The sequence below is a fragment of the Scomber scombrus genome, chromosome 1 (assembly GCF_963691925.1).
Source record: "Scomber scombrus chromosome 1, fScoSco1.1, whole genome shotgun sequence".
NCBI classification, from domain to species: Eukaryota; Metazoa; Chordata; class Actinopteri; order Scombriformes; family Scombridae; genus Scomber; species Scomber scombrus.
In genome coordinates, this window is record NC_084970.1 from 24,370,057 (window position 1) to 24,389,999 (window position 19,943).

Below are 19,943 nucleotides of genomic sequence, written 5' to 3' on the forward strand. Positions count from 1 at the left end.
AGTGCCTGTCAGGCACATATTCCTCTCGGCCATCCACTAAACGTTTTAATAGCCTAACCGAATATCAGTCAGACACGTTTGCACACTCCATTGACTATTTTAACTCAATCCAATACAACTTCCAATCTTGTGATACGAAAGTAAATCGCTACCTGCAAGGCCAAAAACGGGGCACACAAATTAAAAGTTCACCATGGTGGATTGAGAACATTATGGGTCACAATTCTCTCTATAATCAGGGGCGATTGTATGATCAGGCCTTTAGGGGGGCTCAGCTCCTAAGGAGAATTTGACATACAATGCCCTTCAAGTATTTAAAAAAAAAAAAAAGTAATTTATTCATTTTTAGGGGTGCACCTTCAGCAGCTATAACTGTTAACATGCTGCTTACACAATGATGCTTCAGTATTAATAATCTAATTATGTCATATAAAATATATCAGTGAGTGGGACAAAATGATTACTCTTACTTTAATATTTGGAAGTACATTTTGCTGCCAATACTTAGTTTTACTTAAGAAGGATTTTTCATGTAGGACTTTTACTTGTAATGGAGTATTTTTACACTACTTGGTTCTTTATACCTGGTGCAGTGATGTTTTTAATTAACATTGTTCTTGACTGCTGAATGTTGTAGATTGTATGATTGATGTTGATGTGGTGCCTTGCACTTATCTTGTACTGCCGGAATCTGTGTTTCCTTGCCACATGCTGGCTGTCTTTGTGTGAAGGTGACATTCAATTTCTAATAGAGGTAATAAAGTACCTCTTAACTCTTAACTTAACTTTAGTAAAAGATCTGAATACTTCTTCCACTGCTGTTCATACTGTTGGCAGGTTACTGTCAAAACTGTGCAGGAAGATTTACAGACATGAATGTGCTAAAAAATAAACCTACATACCTATTAACTACAAAAATTAGGACATTTTCTCTCATAGCATCTCTGGATACAAATCATTTGTGATTGTAACAGTATTGTTGCTTTGCTGCCTGTGAAATGTGACTTTTAAATAAAAGTTATTGTAACAAGTATTACTGGAACAGCAGCTCCCATCTCAGTTGTGTACTAGTTTTTTTTGGCTTGCCCATGATAAGCACATAATGTTCTTAATGATTTAAAAAAAAAAGTTTCTTTGTTTCACAATATAGTTTCATCAAGGAAATTAACAATCAGCACTACAGTTGGAACTAACACGTATTTTCATGACAGAAAATACAGAAAAATGCCCACTATAATTTCTAAAAGTTTGAGTCCATAGCCAAAGATATTCACTATCTTATCATGTATCATTTAAAAAAAACTTCCTATTCTCACATTTGAGAAGCTACAATCACTGAATATTTGGTGATATTGCTTTTAAAATTACTAACACAATTATTTGATCATCAAAATAGTTTCCAATTAATTTTCTGACAACCAACTAATTGATTAAATCAAGTAATCGTTGCAAGTCTAATCAGCACTGTTCTTCAAAATGCAGGTGTACTTTATTAATTACGGACATCATCACTATTAAACTTATTAACCAACTTAAATAGGGTAAATACTTATGCAATCAACTATTTTTTGTTATAAATCTACTAATTAAATCTGTTGAGAGTCTGGTTTTACTGATAAGACAAAAAGACATTTTAATTCAATATTGTTCCAATCCTTGTTCCACCATTAATACCACCATAGAAACTGCAGTACATAATGAAGTTGATCAGGTTTGTAAACAAAAGGAAAAAAACATCCTTTCAACAAAAAGTCAAATTAAAATAGAGTTGAGTACAAAAAAGGAAAGAAGATTCACAAATTCGCCTGAAAATCTAAATGTTTGGATGACACAGTAGGCTATTAGTTTCTGTCCTTCAGGTCCATCACACCCTCCCAGGGAAGTGGAATTTGCCTTTGAAGCGTCCATGGTTGTTCAGGTCAAAGGGGCTAAGGACCCTCCTCATACCCATCATATTGCCCCACGCTATCTCTTTGAAGGTCCAGGGATTCTGATTGTTCTGCTCCATATCAGCCTGCTTCTGTTGCATGACTGCAAGGCTCTCTCTGCTCATCACCTGTAGGTAACACAACATACAAGAAATTATTAGGTTATTAATAGGTTACTTGCACTACTTTACATGAGCAGATATTTAAACTTTAATTAAATCAACTCAAAATTCAGTCTGATTAAATCCAGTTTTGTTCATAAAGCATCGATTCCCACAATATCTTTCTGAATGTGAAAATTCACACTCTAAACTTTCAATACATGTTGGCTAATCTGTAAGAACTGATTCCTTAAGTATACAGTGTCATCACTTTTAGACAAAAGTGATCATATCGAGTTAACTAAAAATTTCAGAACACATTAGATTGACAAAAAGATGGGCAAAGTCCCGTATATACAGTATCTGTAATCTCACCTTGGCAGGGAAGGGCATCTTCTTTGCCACTTCAGTCAAGATGTGCTGAATCTCCCCCAGCTCAACCTTTCCTCCCACTTCCACGATAAGACGACCATACTTGATAGGTGTCACATAGTGGTCGATGGCTCCTTTGCCCCCACCCATGCGGTGTCCCAGACTTTTACGTGTGACTGGCTTAAATGGGCTATTGATACGCCAGCGGGCAAATGTGGTCCGGGGATCCATTTTGCGGTTGATGGTTAGACGCATCATCTCCATGTGACCCCAGTGGAGGTAGCCTCCTCCCAGAGCCTGAGCATCAGAGGAAGAGAAGTTACTTTCATATGCTATGATAAACATTTTGTACTCAATAGTTAATACTAGGGCTGCAACTAATAATTATCTTCATCATTGATTCATTTTTTTAACCATTTGCTTCATTAATCTGTAAGTTGTTTGGTCTATAAAACAGTAAAAATGTCCATTCCCAAAGCCCCGGGTAAAACCTCAAATGTCTTTTTTTGTCCTGACCAATGGTCCACAACCCAAAGTTATTTAGTTTACTGTCACAGAGGACTGAAGAAATCAGATAATAATCACATTTTAGAAACTGGAAACAGATCATTTTGATTTTTTTTTTCAAAAAAATTGTTTACGATTAATTTAATAGTTGGCAATAATCAATTAATTGACTAATTTTTGCAAATTTAATAAAAACATCTATTTTGCATAACTATAAAGAAAAATATGTCAGATATCACCAACAGTATTTATGGATGATAAATGTACTCACGACAATAGCGTACTCTCCAGTCGTGAAATCAGTTCCTGTCTTAGCTGGGCCTTGGATATCCCGCAGCTTCTTCATCTCTTTCCTGGCCTTTTTAAAGTTAGGCACCTTTTTCATAAACTTCAGTTTGGGTTTCTCTGGCAGCACCACATCTTTGAAGGTAAAAACAAGAGTGAGGGACCACACACAAACAACATATAGTGCAGTGAATATAGTATGAGGCAAACATATCCCCTTAAATGAAGGTTAACTTGAATACACTTTGATATGTAACTTCAAAGTAAAATCATAATATATACATGACAAGAGAGTTCACAGAAGAATCATTACCTCTGTAGTCTGGAGGGATTTCATATGTCTTCAGCCCAGCAGCTAGGATTTTCAAATGGCTGTGCAGAAGACCTGTGAAACACACAGCAGGTGTTAGTATTATGTTTGACCAAATTCAGCCTAATACAGAACTATTATAATATGTTATTTTTGGTATTGCACTGCTCAGTTTGAATAAGTTTCTTTGAACAAATCTAACAGGCTGTAGTAATAATGAGAAGAATCCCATTTGAATTAAATAAAACCTTTCGTAATGAGCATTATAAGCAAAATATTTAAGCCAAAGAGCTTAGAGTTAAGTCATTGAAAAGATGTTAATGTATTGACCAAACCTACACTGCGTTAATCTCGATGTTGTCTTTTTCATCTTCAGGACTTGTTATCATTAGTTTAGTTTTAGTTTAATCCTGGTTTGAGACTACAACATTCAGATTAGACTGTGCAAAAGATGTAAGCACTAAAAGTAAAGTGAAGATCCTTCCAAATAGTTCCACATTTTTATCTATCTATTAAGTTAAAGCTCTTTTTGATTTTGCAGAGTAATTTTGGGATGGACCAGACACCTCTCTGGTGGTACTGTATTATGGATGAGAATCTAAACATCTGAAGTACCTAAAACATTTACACAGTACAGTGTGTCTCCACATGAAGAATTTTTGGGTTTTTTTTTGGATGTCAGCTTTGTCAGAGTTCATCACTCCTTGCTATCTTCAGTCTGTCTGTTCTCTATTTACTTGTCTTCTTGCTTGATGTCACCAGTATGTCGCTCGTACCTCTACATCTAAATCAGCATTTTAGCATGTCTTTCATTGTGGCCATATCATTACTGTGTGCATCTATATAATTCTGCTGCGTGCACAATAATTCTCACAAAATAATTATGTAATGTAACATACACATTGTTTGTTTTGATCCCATTGCTGCAGAACTGTTTCATTTGCATATAACGACAATGACATCCACTGGTTAAAATGATATTTTTGGCTAACCCAGTCGCATTTACAGTAATGTTTATAATAATGCACTGTCATTACACCATTACATTAATGAATAAATACATAGACAATCTTTCATTGCTAGTTTACTTAGTTTTGACTTAAACGTCACTACCGTTCACTTTAGCTAACGTTATGTTACCTTGTTGGTGACCGTGGACTCTACAGATGCCGGTCAATCCCCCGACAGCAGTCTTGATAAATGACATCATGGTGGTAACCTTGAAAAAGAGCACTATAAGCACCAAACTGTCACTTTATGCGGTCGGTATAAGACCATTTTACATAGGTTATCCTTTAGACAGCTAATAAACACCACGCTGTACACAAGGTCGCCGGAGCTGCCTGATTTTTTCACCGCCGCATTCCGCGAAGGCCCGCCCTACTCCGACTCTGATTGGTTAGTTCTCGTTGGCTTCGGTAGTTTGATTGGTGGATGTCTCTATCAGAGCCAATCAGAGGCAGAGTAGGGGCGGGTATTAACGGAATGCGGGTTGGATTAAAAAATATGGTTTCTCGAGTTCCGCCAGAAGAAGAAGCATTTCCTGCCTGTATTTCACAATAAAAGCATCATCTGTGCAAATTACAGAATTCAAAAGGACACTCTTATTGTGAAAAGCAGGTTTTCTTAGCTACTTTGTTATTTTTAGTTTAAGCATATGCTTAAATGATAATAAACACAGTCAACTTTTCAATGGGGACAAGAACAAAAAATTCATTTAAAAGTTTATTTAAAGCTAATATGAAGCTTCAACCCTCCAAATCCGTCCAGTGCAGCTGAATGGGAAACATTGTCTATTGAGACAGAAAGAGGGAGGTTTTTTTTTACTAAAAAGAGTAACTGTGGGCGATATTCACTTTATTAGACTAACTGAGACAGCTGAAGCCTCATATTAGCTTCAAATAAACGTTTAAACACTGGAAAAACTGCGAACCTATCAGACAATACTTTCCATTTAGAGTTTCTATTAGTGGTATTTCCCAAAAGCTTGAACATGGGGTTTTCTGTCCATATGTTGAAGGAGCACTATAAAAACATCATCTGATTTGAGTCAGACACATCCTTTACTTACAGAACAGTAATAGTAGACTATTATAGCATGTAAGATGTATAGAAACCCCCATCTTAGCTCTTCAAAGACACGAGAATACACACTACAGAGGAGTACACTGAACTAAAAGTTCCTAGCAGTGGGGCAGAACTTTGGCTCTTTACAGCTTAACAAACACGTACAAAACATTTTCTGGCATGTCCCCTTTTAGTCTGCTTGCAATTTTATTACTTTTGTTGGCATTATTGGTACCTTTAATGGCATATTACCACCAATAACTGTCCATATGAGACAGTGAATGAAATGGAGGGGCATTAGCCATTCTTTAAGGAAAAGGATGTTAATTTACCAACATGTTGGGTAATTTGACATGACAGGCCAAAATGTTTCCTGTCAAAAATGAATGTCAAGTCAAGTCATTCAAGTCAGTGATGGGCCTCTGTGACACAGACAATACAGCGACCAGCTTGTGAAAAACACAGCCACCACTAGTAAACAATAACTCTCAATAATCAAAGTTATGTTTGAATTCCCCTCTTTCTTTGTTTCTTTCTTATCTATTGCTGTTCATCTCTGATACACAAACATGGGGCCTTCCAGGTCAGAACACACACACTCATACAGGACACTGAACTTAGTATGGCCATATTGACACAGCTGATACAACGCACTCCTCTGATTATATCAGAGGATAACAGTGTGTGATGAACCTCTTTGCCTTTTCCAGTGATGTAAGACACTGTGTCTTACGTAAGACACAGCACTGTAATTGTACATCTCCCTGCCTGTCTGCCTGTCTGCCTGCCTGCCTGCCTGCCTGCCTGTCTGTCTGTCTGTCTGTCTGTCTGTCTGTCTGTCTGTCTGTCTGTCTGTCTGTCTGTCTGTCTGTCTGTCTGTCTGTCTGTCTGTCTGTCTGTCTGTCTGTCTGTCTGTCTGTCTGTCTGTCTGTCTGTCTGTCTGTCTGTCTGTCAGAGATTTCAAAGAAGTACCTGCGCACCACCTGTTCAAATATTGCAGCATAGATGTCAATGTTTAAGTCGCTTAGGACATTTACCCTTTAAAAGGACGGGGTTGGTGACTAGCGGGGCTTTCTGTACCATACTGCTGGTTTATAGGGACTTTTTGCTGAAGTTGATCTCCATCTCCTCCACCATGCTGCTGTTGTTCCAGTGGTTTTGGCCATTCCTCCTGCTATATCTGAGTGCCCAAAGTGTGGAGGCTCAGTTTCCACGGCCCTGTACCACACCAGATGCTCTGCAGGCCCGGATGTGTTGCCCCCTCTGGAACGGCTCTCCTTGTGGGTTTAGCTCAGGGAGAGGAGTGTGTGCACCCCATCCTGCAAGAGACCTCCCAAAACCAGCGGACTTTAGAATGAACTGGCCTCGTGTTTTCTATGATTCGGTGTGTACATGCTGGGGAAACTACGATGGATTTGACTGTGGTCAATGCCTACCGGGCTGGAAAGGACCCCAATGTCTGCAAAAGCACCATGTAGACAGGAAAGAGATAACAGATCTGACTGATGAGGAGAGGGACACCTTCATCTCCAGCCTACATAAGGCAAAACAAAGTGTCAGCAGCCGATACATGATCCTTACAAGCAATGACACGACAGTGGACGGGAACTACGCATTTCAAAATGCAAGTGTCTATGATCTGTATGTATGGATGCACTACTATTCAGCTAAACCCTATGCTGGTTCTGCAAACAATGCTGCACACAAGGGCCCTGCTTTTGCCCTCTGGCATCGAGTTTTTCTGCTCTTTATTGAAAGAGAGATCAGGGAGCTCACTGGGAAGCAAGATTTCTATGTCCCATACTGGGACTGGACCAGAACCAACCACTGCAACATCTGCACCAACAAGTACCTTGGGGGAGTTGGCAAAGACGGTCGTATAGACAGCGCTTCCCTTTTCTCAGAGTGGAAGGTGAGATGTTACAGCTTCAAATGGCCATTCATTAATTCCCACTCTTTTACATATCCCTGTGCGTTGTCTTCTAAAACATTTTGTCCTCCTTTACTCCGCAGACCATATGTCCATTTCAGGAAAGTCTTGCTATAATCTGCATCCACACTAATGCTTCTGATCCTCCACATCTGATACGTAACCCTGGAAAGGATCCTGTGTACAAAACACTGCCAACTGCAGAGGATGTTGAAGAAATAATGAAATCATCAGTTTTTGACACCCCCCCATTTGACCATACATCTAGGAACAGCTTCCGAAACAAGCTAGAAGGTAGCTTAAAAAGCTTATCATCTCATTTCTTATTACTAACAGTTAACCATTTATTCAAATCTTTGCAGACAGAACTTTAATAATTTGTCGACTTGTCAGCAACCAACTAGTCAAATTAACAAAAATAGGAGCAAGAAAATTGAAAAAATTGTTTAAATGTGTTTCCCTGACAACACCCCAGGTTTTGATATCCCCAAAGACTCCCGACACCTGAACGCCTCCATGCACAACCTGGTTCACAGATACTTAAATGGCACAATGTCTCTGGTCCCTACTGCAGCCAACGACCCCATATTCATGCTGCATCACAGCTTCATTGACAAGTAGGTCATGCATCTATTGCTATTTATTCATTCTTAATAAAAAAAACCATCCATCTTTGAAATGAAAGAATTTAAGGTGACCTAAGTGTGCATTTGTTTAAAGTTGACTGCAAACAACTTGGCTTCTAAATTATTTGTGCTGTGTCATCTGTCATCAGGCTTTTCGAGAGGTGGTTGCTCAACCACAGTGACACGATGTACCCAGATAGTGACCTGGTCCATCCATCCCAGAGAGCGCGGGCCTACATGGCTCCCTTCTTCCCCCTCCGGACCAACAACTATTACTTGGGCATGGACACACAGAGCCTGGGTTATAGATACGTGGAACACCTCCTCCGTCGCGCTGCAGCCGGGAACAGCATTAGAAAGGCTGCAGGTAGAAATTATTGTAAAAACTCATGTTAGAACAGTTAATTTCTCATTATAATATATTTTTTAGCTGAAGGAATGCTATATATGAACAATGTGTCCCTTATTTTTCAGGGGTTTTAGAGAAATCTACAACCAGCGGGGTCCAGTGGCAGTGGCCTGTTCTGGGTGTGTTTGCAACTGTGATGGTCTTTATTGGTTTGGGAGTTGCAATTAAATACAAAGGTAAGAGTTGTTATGAATGGCAAAATAAAGGATTTAAAGTCTTTTGAGAGAGCTTTTGCTGTAAATACTATATCTATTAAAGATAGATTAATTTTGGCCTCTTACATTGTTTCTATTTAGACAAAATAAGGCGAAGGCGAAACACAGAGACAGAGGAGAAGCAGTCAGCGGTGAGCCTTCACTCTTTTAACATTATTCCTATTTTTGCTTATTCACAGAGCTGAAGTGGACATTAAACACATGGAGAAGTATATTAGCCCTAACTTACTCTCACATCTTTGTCTTTTCAATACAGGTTGATTACAGGGTCAACTCTCTGTATGCTGCCTGGATGACAGAGAGAAACAAGCACACTGACAACTCACCATCATTACCAGCTGACATCACATCTTGTGAGAACATTTCACGAGACGCAACAATCCAATCTCCAAATGAAGAGAGAGAAAAGAGTGTGGATGCAACAGTGGAAGTACACCTTTAAACTCAGAAAGGTGGAGAATGAATCAGCTGAGGAGTGCATGAGAATCTTAAATATAGACCACCAAAAAATGCAAGATAATTTATTTCAGCGTAGACACAGATTTGACTGGGCTCTGTGTTATTTAATCGCATCTACTGATTTATTTTACTTATTATTGATGCTATAACTGATGCAGTCTAATACCACAGCCCTGCAATAAACCCTACCTCTTTGATATTTAAAAAAAAATGTTGATTAAGCTTCATGGTCAATTTGGATGTAGTTTGTGGTGCTATTGGACAAAATTAAGTTATATTAAGAGTGTTGAGTCTACCTTCACGAATTTAGCTGTGAATTTTATTGAAATACATTTCACTTCATGTTTTTGTGACAAGGCAAGATAATAATTGTAAATACAATCCAGACATGGCCTGATAAATGTAGAATGTGCAAATGCCCATTAAAAGTAAAAATGATGAGAAACTAGTGCAAGATAAAATATAAAAGTTTATTGTAACAACACAATGTGTATTTTGCATGAATTCATTGTATCTCTCTGCTGATATACAACTGTTTTCCATGGGAAACATCACAAAGACACTCAACATTTTCACAAGAAAGAAATTCCCAAAACACTAAAATAAAGTTGTTATACTCAGTTATCAAAACTCATAGCATGTCTATCAAACATAAACTAATGAGAAAAATTATGAGACAAAATGTGTTAATAAATTTGACAACCCAAACTATAACAAAGTTTTACAAAGTTCATTACATTTTGTGTATCTGTCATATCTTCACAAAGTTTTAGTATAAAATTTGCATTTAGTTCAGTCTTTCCTGAACCTGTTAACTCTGCGACGTGACACTAAAAGCATTCCCTAGAAGGTTGAGTAAACAGCGCTCTTGTGTACACACAATCTTCAAACACAGCAAGAGGGCACGAAGGGCAATGAACTGTTCTGTATTGTCTATATGTACATATTTATTAAAGTCTATCTGAAAACACTTTATTTCTGGTTTCTGACAAGCTGCAATGTAAAAACTTCTGACAGTTGCTTAGTGGCTGAAAATAAATCTGAAGCTATAAAAGATCAACAGTCAAATGGCGGAGTTGCTCATGCTAAATTCCATGATAAAGAAGATCATATTTGGGAATATTTTGGGGATCTATGGGACTCCGGACAATCATTTTCCCCCGCATGGCTCCCCTGTATATGACTTCAATCAGATCCATGAAGTCCTGTTTGGTTTTGAAGCTGCCGACAAACTTAGTGTGATCTGGTGATCTGAAAGAGAGGAAAAAAATAAACTGAATTATCATCAAATCAAGTAATTTTCTGCCATGCATAGAGGCTCTTCCAACATTTTTTTAATGCAATATTAAAGTCTATGGCAGTGTATTATGTAAGTCTGTGTAAATGTTGATTTGCATGTTTCATGCTGTATGGCAAAAACAACAGTATACCTATGACCCAGACTATGTACATAAAACTCACATTTTTTGCAATGTCATTATCAAACACTTGTGACAAAGACATGTAATGGAGGCATAATATTTTTCAGTTTAACTCAAAACTTTATTTTATAATTCTACTGAAACGGTAAACTTCACTGGGAATTTAATAATTATAAATTCTTATAAATAATAAAACACATACAGCAAAAAAACAACATATGTACCTATAAATTAAACTTGAATTAAGAAAAAGGACCAAATATATGTAAAATCCTGCCAATATAACTTAAAAAAAAAATCAGCCCATATCTGACAACATATATGCCGATACCGATAGATCTGTGATAGGCCGATATCGGCCGATGATATCGGCTCTATCACATAGAGGATGATTGTCTCAACTGTGACTTTGACATAAAGCTGAAACAAATAGTCGATAAATGGATCAAATGAATAAGAAACTATTCTGATGGTCAGTTAGTCGTAAGTTATTTCAACAAGTTTTCAAATGTGAATATTTGCTGCTTTAAGGGCTGCAACTGAGAGTTATTTTCAAATATGATAAATTATTATTATGGTGTTGGGATTATGGGGATGTCATTTATGGAAGAGCAGCTAGTGTACGAGTGTACCACTCAGCCTGAAGGTTAAAACCAACTATCCCTACAGTACCCACCACTGTAGTTGGCTGGCCATCCCTGGTGGTGAGGAGAGATCAACATTGGTTTTTATTCATATATAAACCTTTGTTACAGTTACTGCCATCCTGTATTTGATCATGTTTAATCCTGAAGTCACATTATATTGGTACTCAATCACAGAATAGGTTGTTGCTCTATACACCATTAGTCAGAACTGAAATAGTAAAAATACCATTCTCTTATAATCCACCTTACTTCTTACACTTACACTGCAAAAGGCCTTAAAATTTGATTTTTTTTTACCACCACTACAGCTGTTCAAAAGTCTTATCCCAGACCTGGTTTTAATTGATTGTAATGTTTTTACCTTTACTGTAATCTTTTCTGTTTACTTGTATGTATTCATTGTTTTATTTTCTTTTATCTTTCCAAATATTTTCTTTTATTACTTTATCTTATTGTACCTAATATTGTTGCTGTTGTTTCTCGACACCATTGTAATTGATCAATGGTCTTTCGAGATAAAATAAAGGTTAATAATGTGAGATAAAAATAACTCAGTTAAGTGTATATCTGTAGATCACAGCTGACAAACAGGACCAATAATAAACTCACCCATAGTCCACCTTCATGTGCTGCCCATTGAAGAAGAAGACAGTGGAGGGGATGTAACTGATGTCAAAGTATCGGGTGTAGATGGGAGCTTTATCCACATCCACGATGTAGATCGAGGCCATGTTGCTCAAGTCGTGGGCAGTTTTTGACAGCTAGAGGGGGGAAAAAGGGAGAGAAACGTTGATTTATTGACAACAGAGCGACGTTTAGACAGCAGCTTAAGTCACAGTCTGCTTACAATCTCATCCAGCTGTAGGCAAACTGAGTCTTCGTCTCTTCCAAACCTCAAAACTACCACTTTTTCTGCTACGCCTTTAATCACTTCATCTATGTCTTTTTTGCACGTTAATTTGGGCAAAAACAAACTCATTTTCTTAAAGCTTTTAAAGACAACTAGCTTCTGTTGACACTTCAAGAGGAAGTCATTACTGCGGTACAGCGCTATAAAACATCCGCCTGGAAACAAATCATTATATAGTAAATACATTATTATAACACATTATATCGACGCTTCATATATAATGAAAGTCATAGTATAACATTGTTTAAACATTTTGTCATGGTTAACCGGCTGAACATTTAACACCAGACATGTTTCGACATTTTACTACGACACATTATAGTGTGACACCGAGCAACAACGTGACCTTTCCTCAGTATGTGAGCAGCGTGGATGCACAAACAAGGAAGACACACTTCAGGACTACTTGTTTGGACATTTGACAGGGGTGCAGCTATTATTCACACTATTATAACAATGGAAACGAAACAAAACGGCGTTTAAATCCTCAAACACTCTTTGATACGTCCGCAGTCCTTACAGTTTAGCTTTTATCAAGATGTTGCGACTCTTTACAAGCCGAGGTTTTCATGAACTCTACAAATGCAGTCATGTTGTGGCATCCTGCGTCAACAAGAGGCAGGTTGTCGGTTTTCTTCCAGCCAGCAGTGCAAACATCCTGTCTCGCCACTTCAACACTGGGAGCTCTGTGTGGAAAGATGCCCTCCAGCCTCAAGCAGAGCAGCCAGGGGGAAGAGAGACATTAGATTTGGACAAATGGAAGTCTGTGATGAGGTCTCAAGCTGCATCAGATGAGAAACAACAAGATATTGAGGAAGAGGATGAGGCAGGAAATGATTTAAAGGAAAGCTCTACTCTGGAGGCGACCCGGGAACTGGTTGTGATGTGGCGTCAAGCTGGGAAGCTTGTACCTCAGGAGATGACTGATGAGGAGGTTGAGACGGTGGCAAAGCTCACCACCAAGTCCTCCAGGAAGAAGTACCTGAAGTACCTGGCCCTCAGGGAAGGTCATAAAAGGTTCCGTAAGGAGAAGCAGGAGAAGAAGAAAGCAGAGAAGGAGGAGAGGCTGAAAAAAGATGATGCAGAGGAAGGGGATGATCAGGGAGGACAAGAGCTGAAAAGCACATTCCTCCTCCAGTTTTGGAACCGGAGCCTGGACCGGGTCCTGGCCTGGAAGAGCGCCCAGGCCATGGTGTTCGGTCAGCCGCTGGTGTTTGACATGAGCTATGATTCCAGCATGTCCAGGCAGGAGGTAGAAAACACTGTGTCCCAGCTGATGGAGGTGGAAGGGATGAACCGGCGTGCCACTGAGCCGTACCATCTGCACTTGTGCAACCTGCAGCCAGACGGGGCCTACAAGAAGGAGCTCCTCAAAAGGTATGGTGCAGAGACCTGGGACCGTCTGCTCATCACCTCCACTGAACGCCAGCATTTCGATTTGTTTCCCCGTGAACAACTCGTATACCTCACTGCTGACTCCCCTAATGTCCTCCGCACCTTCGACCACTCCAAGGTCTACATCATTGGATCTATTGTAGACCGGTCGATCCAGACAGGCTTGTCACTGGCGAATGCCAAGCGCCTGAAGCTGGCCACGGCCCGTTTACCGCTGGATGAGTTTCTCCACTGGGGATGTGGAGCCAAAAATCTGACTCTGGACCAGATGATACGCATTATGTTAACTATGAAGGAGACGGGGAAATGGGAGGAGGCGTTGAAGTTTGTGCCTACCAGGAAGCATGAGGGCTTCTACCCACAGCGGGCGCAGAGAGAAATGAGCAACAACAGAGTCACAAGTCATGGACCAAGAGAGGATGGTGACAGGTCGTTAAGATCTGGAGAAAGAAAGAGTGAAAGGATGTTTAAAAGTGGGAACCATAAAGACTCTGGGTTCACTGGTAGAGACAGAGTGTCTGGACTGTCCAATAACAATGAAAATAGATCAGCTGCAACCAGAGTACGGACATCATTTAAGAATAACATGGAGGGAAGAAACAGTGCAGGTAGAGGCAAGACGTGGTGGGATAATGAATGAATTAACATTGTCAGTAACTGGTTAATAAAGACACATCTGTTTATACTGTCTGAGGAAATGTCAAACTGTAACAAATGCTTAATAAAATATTGCAATAGGTTGTCATAGCTGCTTAATAATTATTTTTTTAAGTATCAAGGTCCAGTGCAATGTTTTAATCAAGACAAGAACAAGACATTTCGAAAAAGTAGAAACTACTTTGGTCTTTATTTTGGTCTGACATGAGAAACAATATTGCAAAAGATGTATAAATATTCTTGTGTGCTTTCACTGTAAAGTATAATGTCACCACCACAGAGAAAGAGCACAGTTTTCTATACAGAAATGAAATCAACCAAAATATTCTACAGCTTGGTTTAGAAAAATGCAAAGGACATGTGCAATATATTAAGTCATTTCACAATAGTGAAAAAAACAAGCCATTATATTTTTTAAATAATAAAAAAAGTACCCATCATCCAAATTAATGACATAATTCATGAAAACAATAAATCCTCTTACAAACATTTAGAAATGTGTTGTATTTGGTTTTTTTTTAAACACAACAAAAGTCATTTTCTTGTGTCTGTGGGTATTTCACAATATCTGCACTTTCTCTGAACACAGGTGCCAAACTGCAGAACCGTTACTGTCTACCATTGCACCATTACATCACCTCCAAAATACTGAATGCACATTGTTTTTTCAGGATACAATTCACAAAAATACAGTATAATGATAGCACCATTATACCAAGCAGGGAAACCTCTGAAATGTAAAGTACACTCAATTTTTTTTATAATTTTAATCACAGTGTTTGTGTGACTGTGCTCAGCTCGCTATCTGCTGTTTAATGTTTAGAGGGCTTTACAATAACACCAGGTCTCAGCCTCACCAGTACCATTGATGCATTATAAACCATTATGGATATAAGAGTATATAAATAAAACACATGACCCTAATGTTCAAGTCTGAATAAGCATGTAACACTTACTTCTCTTAGTCTCACAACCCAACAATAAATAGCTCTTTGTTGTTTAAACAAGGCTACAATGGCTCTGAAATGCATTTTTCTTTCGTCACTATCTGATCAGGATTCCTGAACAAACAAATTCAAGTTAAAAAGAATAAACAGCCGATAACACAGATTTTAAAATCATCCTCATCAGAAATAGTGGAAAATCCAATTATTAGGGCTGCTATGTACAAAAGAGGGTAGCAACAGACTCAGACTGGTATGAAAAATGTCCAAGAACAACTGATTTTTGCTGCTAATTCACAAAGTCACTCAACACAGGGCAGCAATATGCTCTATAGTGATCTCCTCTTCACACTCAGTCATTGTGTCAAGTGAGCTCTGTGTGCTGGTCTCAGATAGATATGTACTGCTGCTCTTTGACATCTACAGCACCAGGATGTCTCCAGTGCAGCGCTCACAGCAGTTAAAGGTGATGTTCTCATAGCGGGTGTATGGGTGAAACCTGCCGATGCTCTTCTTATTGCCCAGAAAATTTGAGGCGGGCGAGTCACTGAGTGGAGGCTCTGCCTTGTTTTCTGAACAGGAAATTGGATCTAAAATCTTCAGCACCTACAACAGAGCACAGTTGACACATTTGTGAAACTTTGGATTTTATGACAAACATTAGAAAGTGAAAATGGTAGAAAATTGAAGGGATATATGCCAAAAAAAACTTGAAGATTTGTATGAATAAACAGAGAAGCTTAAAAGCTGATTTTGTACCTTCTCAGCCATCTTCTCTGCTGGTGTGCTGCATAGCTGCTCAGGTGTCGCACTGCTGCTGCTTTTTGCCACACTGCTGCTGGTGTCGCCCAACAGGTGGGAGTTGATGGCGTCTGCTAACTTGTGATTGGCTGCTGCCAGCTCTCCTGTACTGAGGGGCTGTGCGCTGGGGTAGTATGTCTGCTGTCTGCCCCACTGCAAAGACACCAGGAGCTGCTCCAGAGATCTGACGACAGAAAAGTAAGTAAGCACACTATGTCAACAGCATGTTGCAGACAACATAAGCCAGTAAAAAACAACAAACACATACCTAACAGAAAGTATCCTTCCACTATGCAGAAATGTCATACTAAATAGACTAACTTTGGAAGATACTGACTTGATTTTGCCAACTGATGAACCCTTATTTTTGCAGATACAGTGTCAAAACACATAAAATAATAATAATAAAATCAGTCAGAAACCCCCCAAACATATGTTCAGCATCAAAGTGATAGTATGAATTATGAAAAACTGTCAATACAAAAATCCCTATCACGTCAAACTTAACTTAAAAAGGAGAAACTTAATTTTTCAATTCCGACGGCTGTTTGAGATTTCGAACTACGTACTGTATCTCCTGTCCTTTCTCTGCCACAATTTGTTATTTTTAAGTCAGTTGTCATAATATATTAGTTGATTTAGAGATTATAGATCTGTGGTTATGCTACAGTGTGTATGTTACCTGTGGGTGAGCACCATGTCCCTTGAGAACTCTTCTCTCTCCAACAGCAGATCCTGAATTGCTCCTTGTGCCTCTCTTGTCTGGCGCTGCAGAGCTGCTCTGGCATTGGTCAGCTCCTCTGCCATGACTCTGAGGAGACATTGATACATGTGTACATTCAGCATTGAACATAATAACAGTAATTATGTCTTTCCTTATATCTCCATGTACAAGAATAATCTTATATGTTATTTGTCTTCCCCCAGCACCGCTAGAGTGTCTTTCACAGACGCATGCCCAAACTAATCTTCTTATAAAAAGCGATGATGCGATGACACCGTCCCATCCTTTTCTCTATGATTCCATCTCTAAAAATGCCTTATTATCACACATGATAATACACTCATGTCTGTTTTCGTACTTGCTGGCCAGGAATTTGCTCCTCCAAACGTCACACTGGATGCTCATGCGCTCCAGCTGCTCTGCGGTGTGTGCCAGACACCGACCCAAAGCTTCATTCTCCAGAATCAGCTGGTTCTTCTCCCGTGCCAGACGCTCAAAATGGTACTGCAGGTCATCACCCACAGACGCCACCAGCAGTTTCTTTAGCTCGCGGTTCACCTGCCACACAGAAAGAATAAAGATTAAGATATGAGGAAATTAAGTGTTGAATTTATAAGAACTCAAAAGCACCGCCTCACTAAAAATAAACCTGATGGTGCACAGCCTACCAGCATGTTTAATGTCTAACTGTGTATCGGTCTCATCAGGGCCTTACTTCTGTCTGCACACGGAGCTGGTTGGAAAGGCCCTCTTTGTCCTGCAGCAGCCTACGTTCAGAGTTCTGCAGCTTCTCCAGCTCTCCTCTCCAGCCCTCCACAAGAGGCAGCGGGGGAGAGCCTTGCTCCTCAGCCTCTCCTTTCCCCTCAGTAGGTCCCGCACGTTTGCTTCGACTTATAGCAGAACGCGGGACTACGATCCTCATGGCCTCGACCTCTGTGCAGGCCTCTCGACTCACTTTGCCCAGGTGGAGAACCCCAAGAGGCTGGGGTGTCACGGGGGGAGGAGGATGGGTAGATTTTGGGCTGTGTTTGGGGCTTGCCACCTTCAAGAGGGGAACTGGAGACGGACCTCTTGGCAGTATGTCTGTGGTTACCTCCGTGACGGCTGGCGGTTTTTCAGTTTCCATGCCATCACCAGCGCCCCGGACGAGCACATGGGCATAACCTGGAAGAAGCAAACAAGGGTTTTATGCCACAGTCACACTTTGCATTAATATGTATCCTATGTCATCACATCATAATTGGACAGCTGTCTAAATGCAGGTGTGCACATTTATAAATAACATATTGAAGATACAATGGGATCCAGTTACATAAAGTAGATGGCAGCAAGTGACGTGTGGCATTGTGTGAATGCTGATGTGTCCCTAACTGCACCTCGGCAACTTTTCATTGTGCAACAAAACTTTCCTCATCATGACCAAAGGCTTAAATATTCAACACTTACAGCTACTGCAATCCGGCATGAACTTTTAATTTTTGGGACCCAAACATGATTTTATTGAAGATTGTCAAGTAGTGAACGCTGGGATTGTTACCAGACTAAGATTGGATTTTATTCAGGCAAAGGTCTATTTTTGGTTTCTATTTTTGAACAGCAGATACAAATCTGAAGGTAAAATAACTTGAGATGTCTTGTGTTGTATGAATTGTGGATCTGGACCAAACTATGCAAGCTGAACGAGAAACATGAGCTCCCTGTTTTTATGCAAAATAAATAATAACAATAGAAATAACTTTATTAGTTTTGTTTTTCTGTGTAATGGCCAACATTTGGTCCATCCCACATGGCACCACTATTTAATAAAACATGCACTTTCCATCAAAGCATATAAAGAATGTGGAAAAATAAAATAAAAAGAAAACGAAAAAACCACACTAAAATCCCTTATGAACTGATCGTGTAAAAGTAAAGAAGCAACAAGTGTGTTAATCATTTTGTTTTGGCCTCATAACTGTGTCTGCTCTTTGCTATTGTTAAGAAGTTCATTGCTAGTTCTTTGCCTTGATCCATGTCAAGATAAGATACAAGTTATGAGTGGATGTATGACCGCTGCCTTGTCCCTCTAAGTGTTTGCGTCCTGAGGAATGATCTCATTGACTATATTAAGGGGTCTGGTGGTCATCAGGTTCCTGACCTGTGTTAATAAGGTATTTCTTTGTGACTATTTGACACTGGTTGTAGTCATTTAGGTTGACATGTTTGACCAGTCACAGATCATTTCTTTGTTCCTTCAGAGACTATAATAAGTTTGTTCTTGTTGAGATGAGCTGATGTCACGATGTGTGTATGCTGTCTCCTTATTGTACAATTATATTTTTCAGACAATATACACAACAATCACATGATGTAACCATTAGATATCTACAGATTATATCGATTTAATATAACCAGAATGAAGAGTCTTAAAGAAAAGAGGTGAATGGTGCTGCGATTGACAGAAATGTAAATAACAGTTTGTAATAAGTAAACAGGTTTAATCTAACCAGCTGACAACTCACCTCTCACAGTAGCAGCCATGGTGGAAACACAGGAGGAAGAAGGATCTAGATTAGGTGAAACCCGGGTGGCTGCTCCTCCTGGGACACATTTAATAAGAACAAATACGTTAACACATGTTGTTATTATTCAGTGTTTACGACAAAGATAAAAGAGGGCCGCAAGTCAAAGGTCCACAGCTGAGGTGCTGATAATAAGCTAGATAAGCGTGAACGATAGCTGTTTGCTAACTTTATCTGCCGGACTGTAAATCACAGTAAACTCAAGCTATGTTGGAAGCAGAGAGACATTTTTCAGTGGCTGCATTTAGAATAAAATGAGGAGATTCACATGAAATATTAAGAAACATACCGTCTAACAATGACACTTTCCTCCTGTCGCTGTTTCCCAAGCTGTTTATTCTGATACCGGACACAGTTGGCGTCTTAATGGAGACACTTAGGACTAATTATTCCCTGAGCAACTTCTGTCAGGCAAAACTTCCGGTCATATAAATCCCGCCTCTCTCCTAAAAGAGAAAGACACAGTTTCAGAAAATTCACTGTTTGGTTCAATAAACAAACAAAATAAGCCTAACATGAACTCTAGCAACATACTATAACATAAATTACAACATGGTGAGATTAGTAGCGCTGCATTGGAAAGCCTGACAGACGGAGTTCAGGGAAATAAATAACCTTTAACGTTAAATGCACATAAAACTGATCCCCGATCGGCTGCTTTGTTATTCTGTTGG

General features: G+C 39.3%; 5 protein-coding genes across 5 annotated transcripts; 2 read left to right on the forward strand and 3 right to left on the reverse strand.

The window, feature by feature from the left end:
* Positions 1-1,458: 1,458 nt before the first annotated feature.
* On the reverse strand, positions 1,459-4,858 carry mrpl16 (mitochondrial ribosomal protein L16). Its single transcript, XM_062423754.1, has 5 exons — positions 4,644-4,858; positions 3,507-3,578; positions 3,180-3,328; positions 2,405-2,698; positions 1,459-2,056 (listed from the first exon to the last, which is right to left on the reverse strand). The coding sequence occupies exons 1-5, from the start codon at positions 4,711-4,713 to the stop codon at positions 1,865-1,867; spliced, it is 777 nt and encodes a 258-aa protein (XP_062279738.1). The 5' UTR covers positions 4,714-4,858; the 3' UTR covers positions 1,459-1,864.
* Positions 4,859-6,634: 1,776 nt separating this feature from the next.
* Positions 6,635-9,564, forward strand: LOC133984419 (tyrosinase-like). Its single transcript, XM_062423742.1, has 7 exons — positions 6,635-7,482; positions 7,584-7,794; positions 7,976-8,117; positions 8,276-8,493; positions 8,601-8,711; positions 8,832-8,881; positions 9,007-9,564. The coding sequence occupies exons 1-7, from the start codon at positions 6,706-6,708 to the stop codon at positions 9,190-9,192; spliced, it is 1,695 nt and encodes a 564-aa protein (XP_062279726.1). The 5' UTR covers positions 6,635-6,705; the 3' UTR covers positions 9,193-9,564.
* Positions 9,565-10,229: 665 nt separating this feature from the next.
* On the reverse strand, positions 10,230-12,288 carry txnl4b (thioredoxin-like 4B). The gene is made up of 3 exons (XM_062423766.1): positions 12,125-12,288; positions 11,887-12,038; positions 10,230-10,460 (listed from the first exon to the last, which is right to left on the reverse strand). Exons 1-3 carry the CDS (start codon positions 12,254-12,256, stop codon positions 10,295-10,297), a joined length of 450 nt encoding a protein of 149 aa, XP_062279750.1. The 5' UTR covers positions 12,257-12,288; the 3' UTR covers positions 10,230-10,294.
* A 272-nt stretch (positions 12,289-12,560) lies between these two features.
* Positions 12,561-14,229, forward strand: trmt10c (tRNA methyltransferase 10C, mitochondrial RNase P subunit). Its single transcript, XM_062423790.1, has one exon. The coding sequence runs from the start codon at positions 12,726-12,728 to the stop codon at positions 14,220-14,222; it is 1,497 nt and encodes a 498-aa protein (XP_062279774.1). The 5' UTR covers positions 12,561-12,725; the 3' UTR covers positions 14,223-14,229.
* Positions 14,230-15,601: 1,372 nt separating this feature from the next.
* blzf1 (basic leucine zipper nuclear factor 1) lies at positions 15,602-19,624 on the reverse strand. Its single transcript, XM_062423803.1, has 7 exons — positions 19,559-19,624; positions 19,210-19,287; positions 17,424-17,872; positions 17,067-17,266; positions 16,667-16,795; positions 15,943-16,168; positions 15,602-15,789 (listed from the first exon to the last, which is right to left on the reverse strand). The coding sequence occupies exons 2-7, from the start codon at positions 19,226-19,228 to the stop codon at positions 15,604-15,606; spliced, it is 1,209 nt and encodes a 402-aa protein (XP_062279787.1). The 5' UTR covers positions 19,229-19,287; positions 19,559-19,624; the 3' UTR covers positions 15,602-15,603.
* Positions 19,625-19,943: the final 319 nt, after the last annotated feature.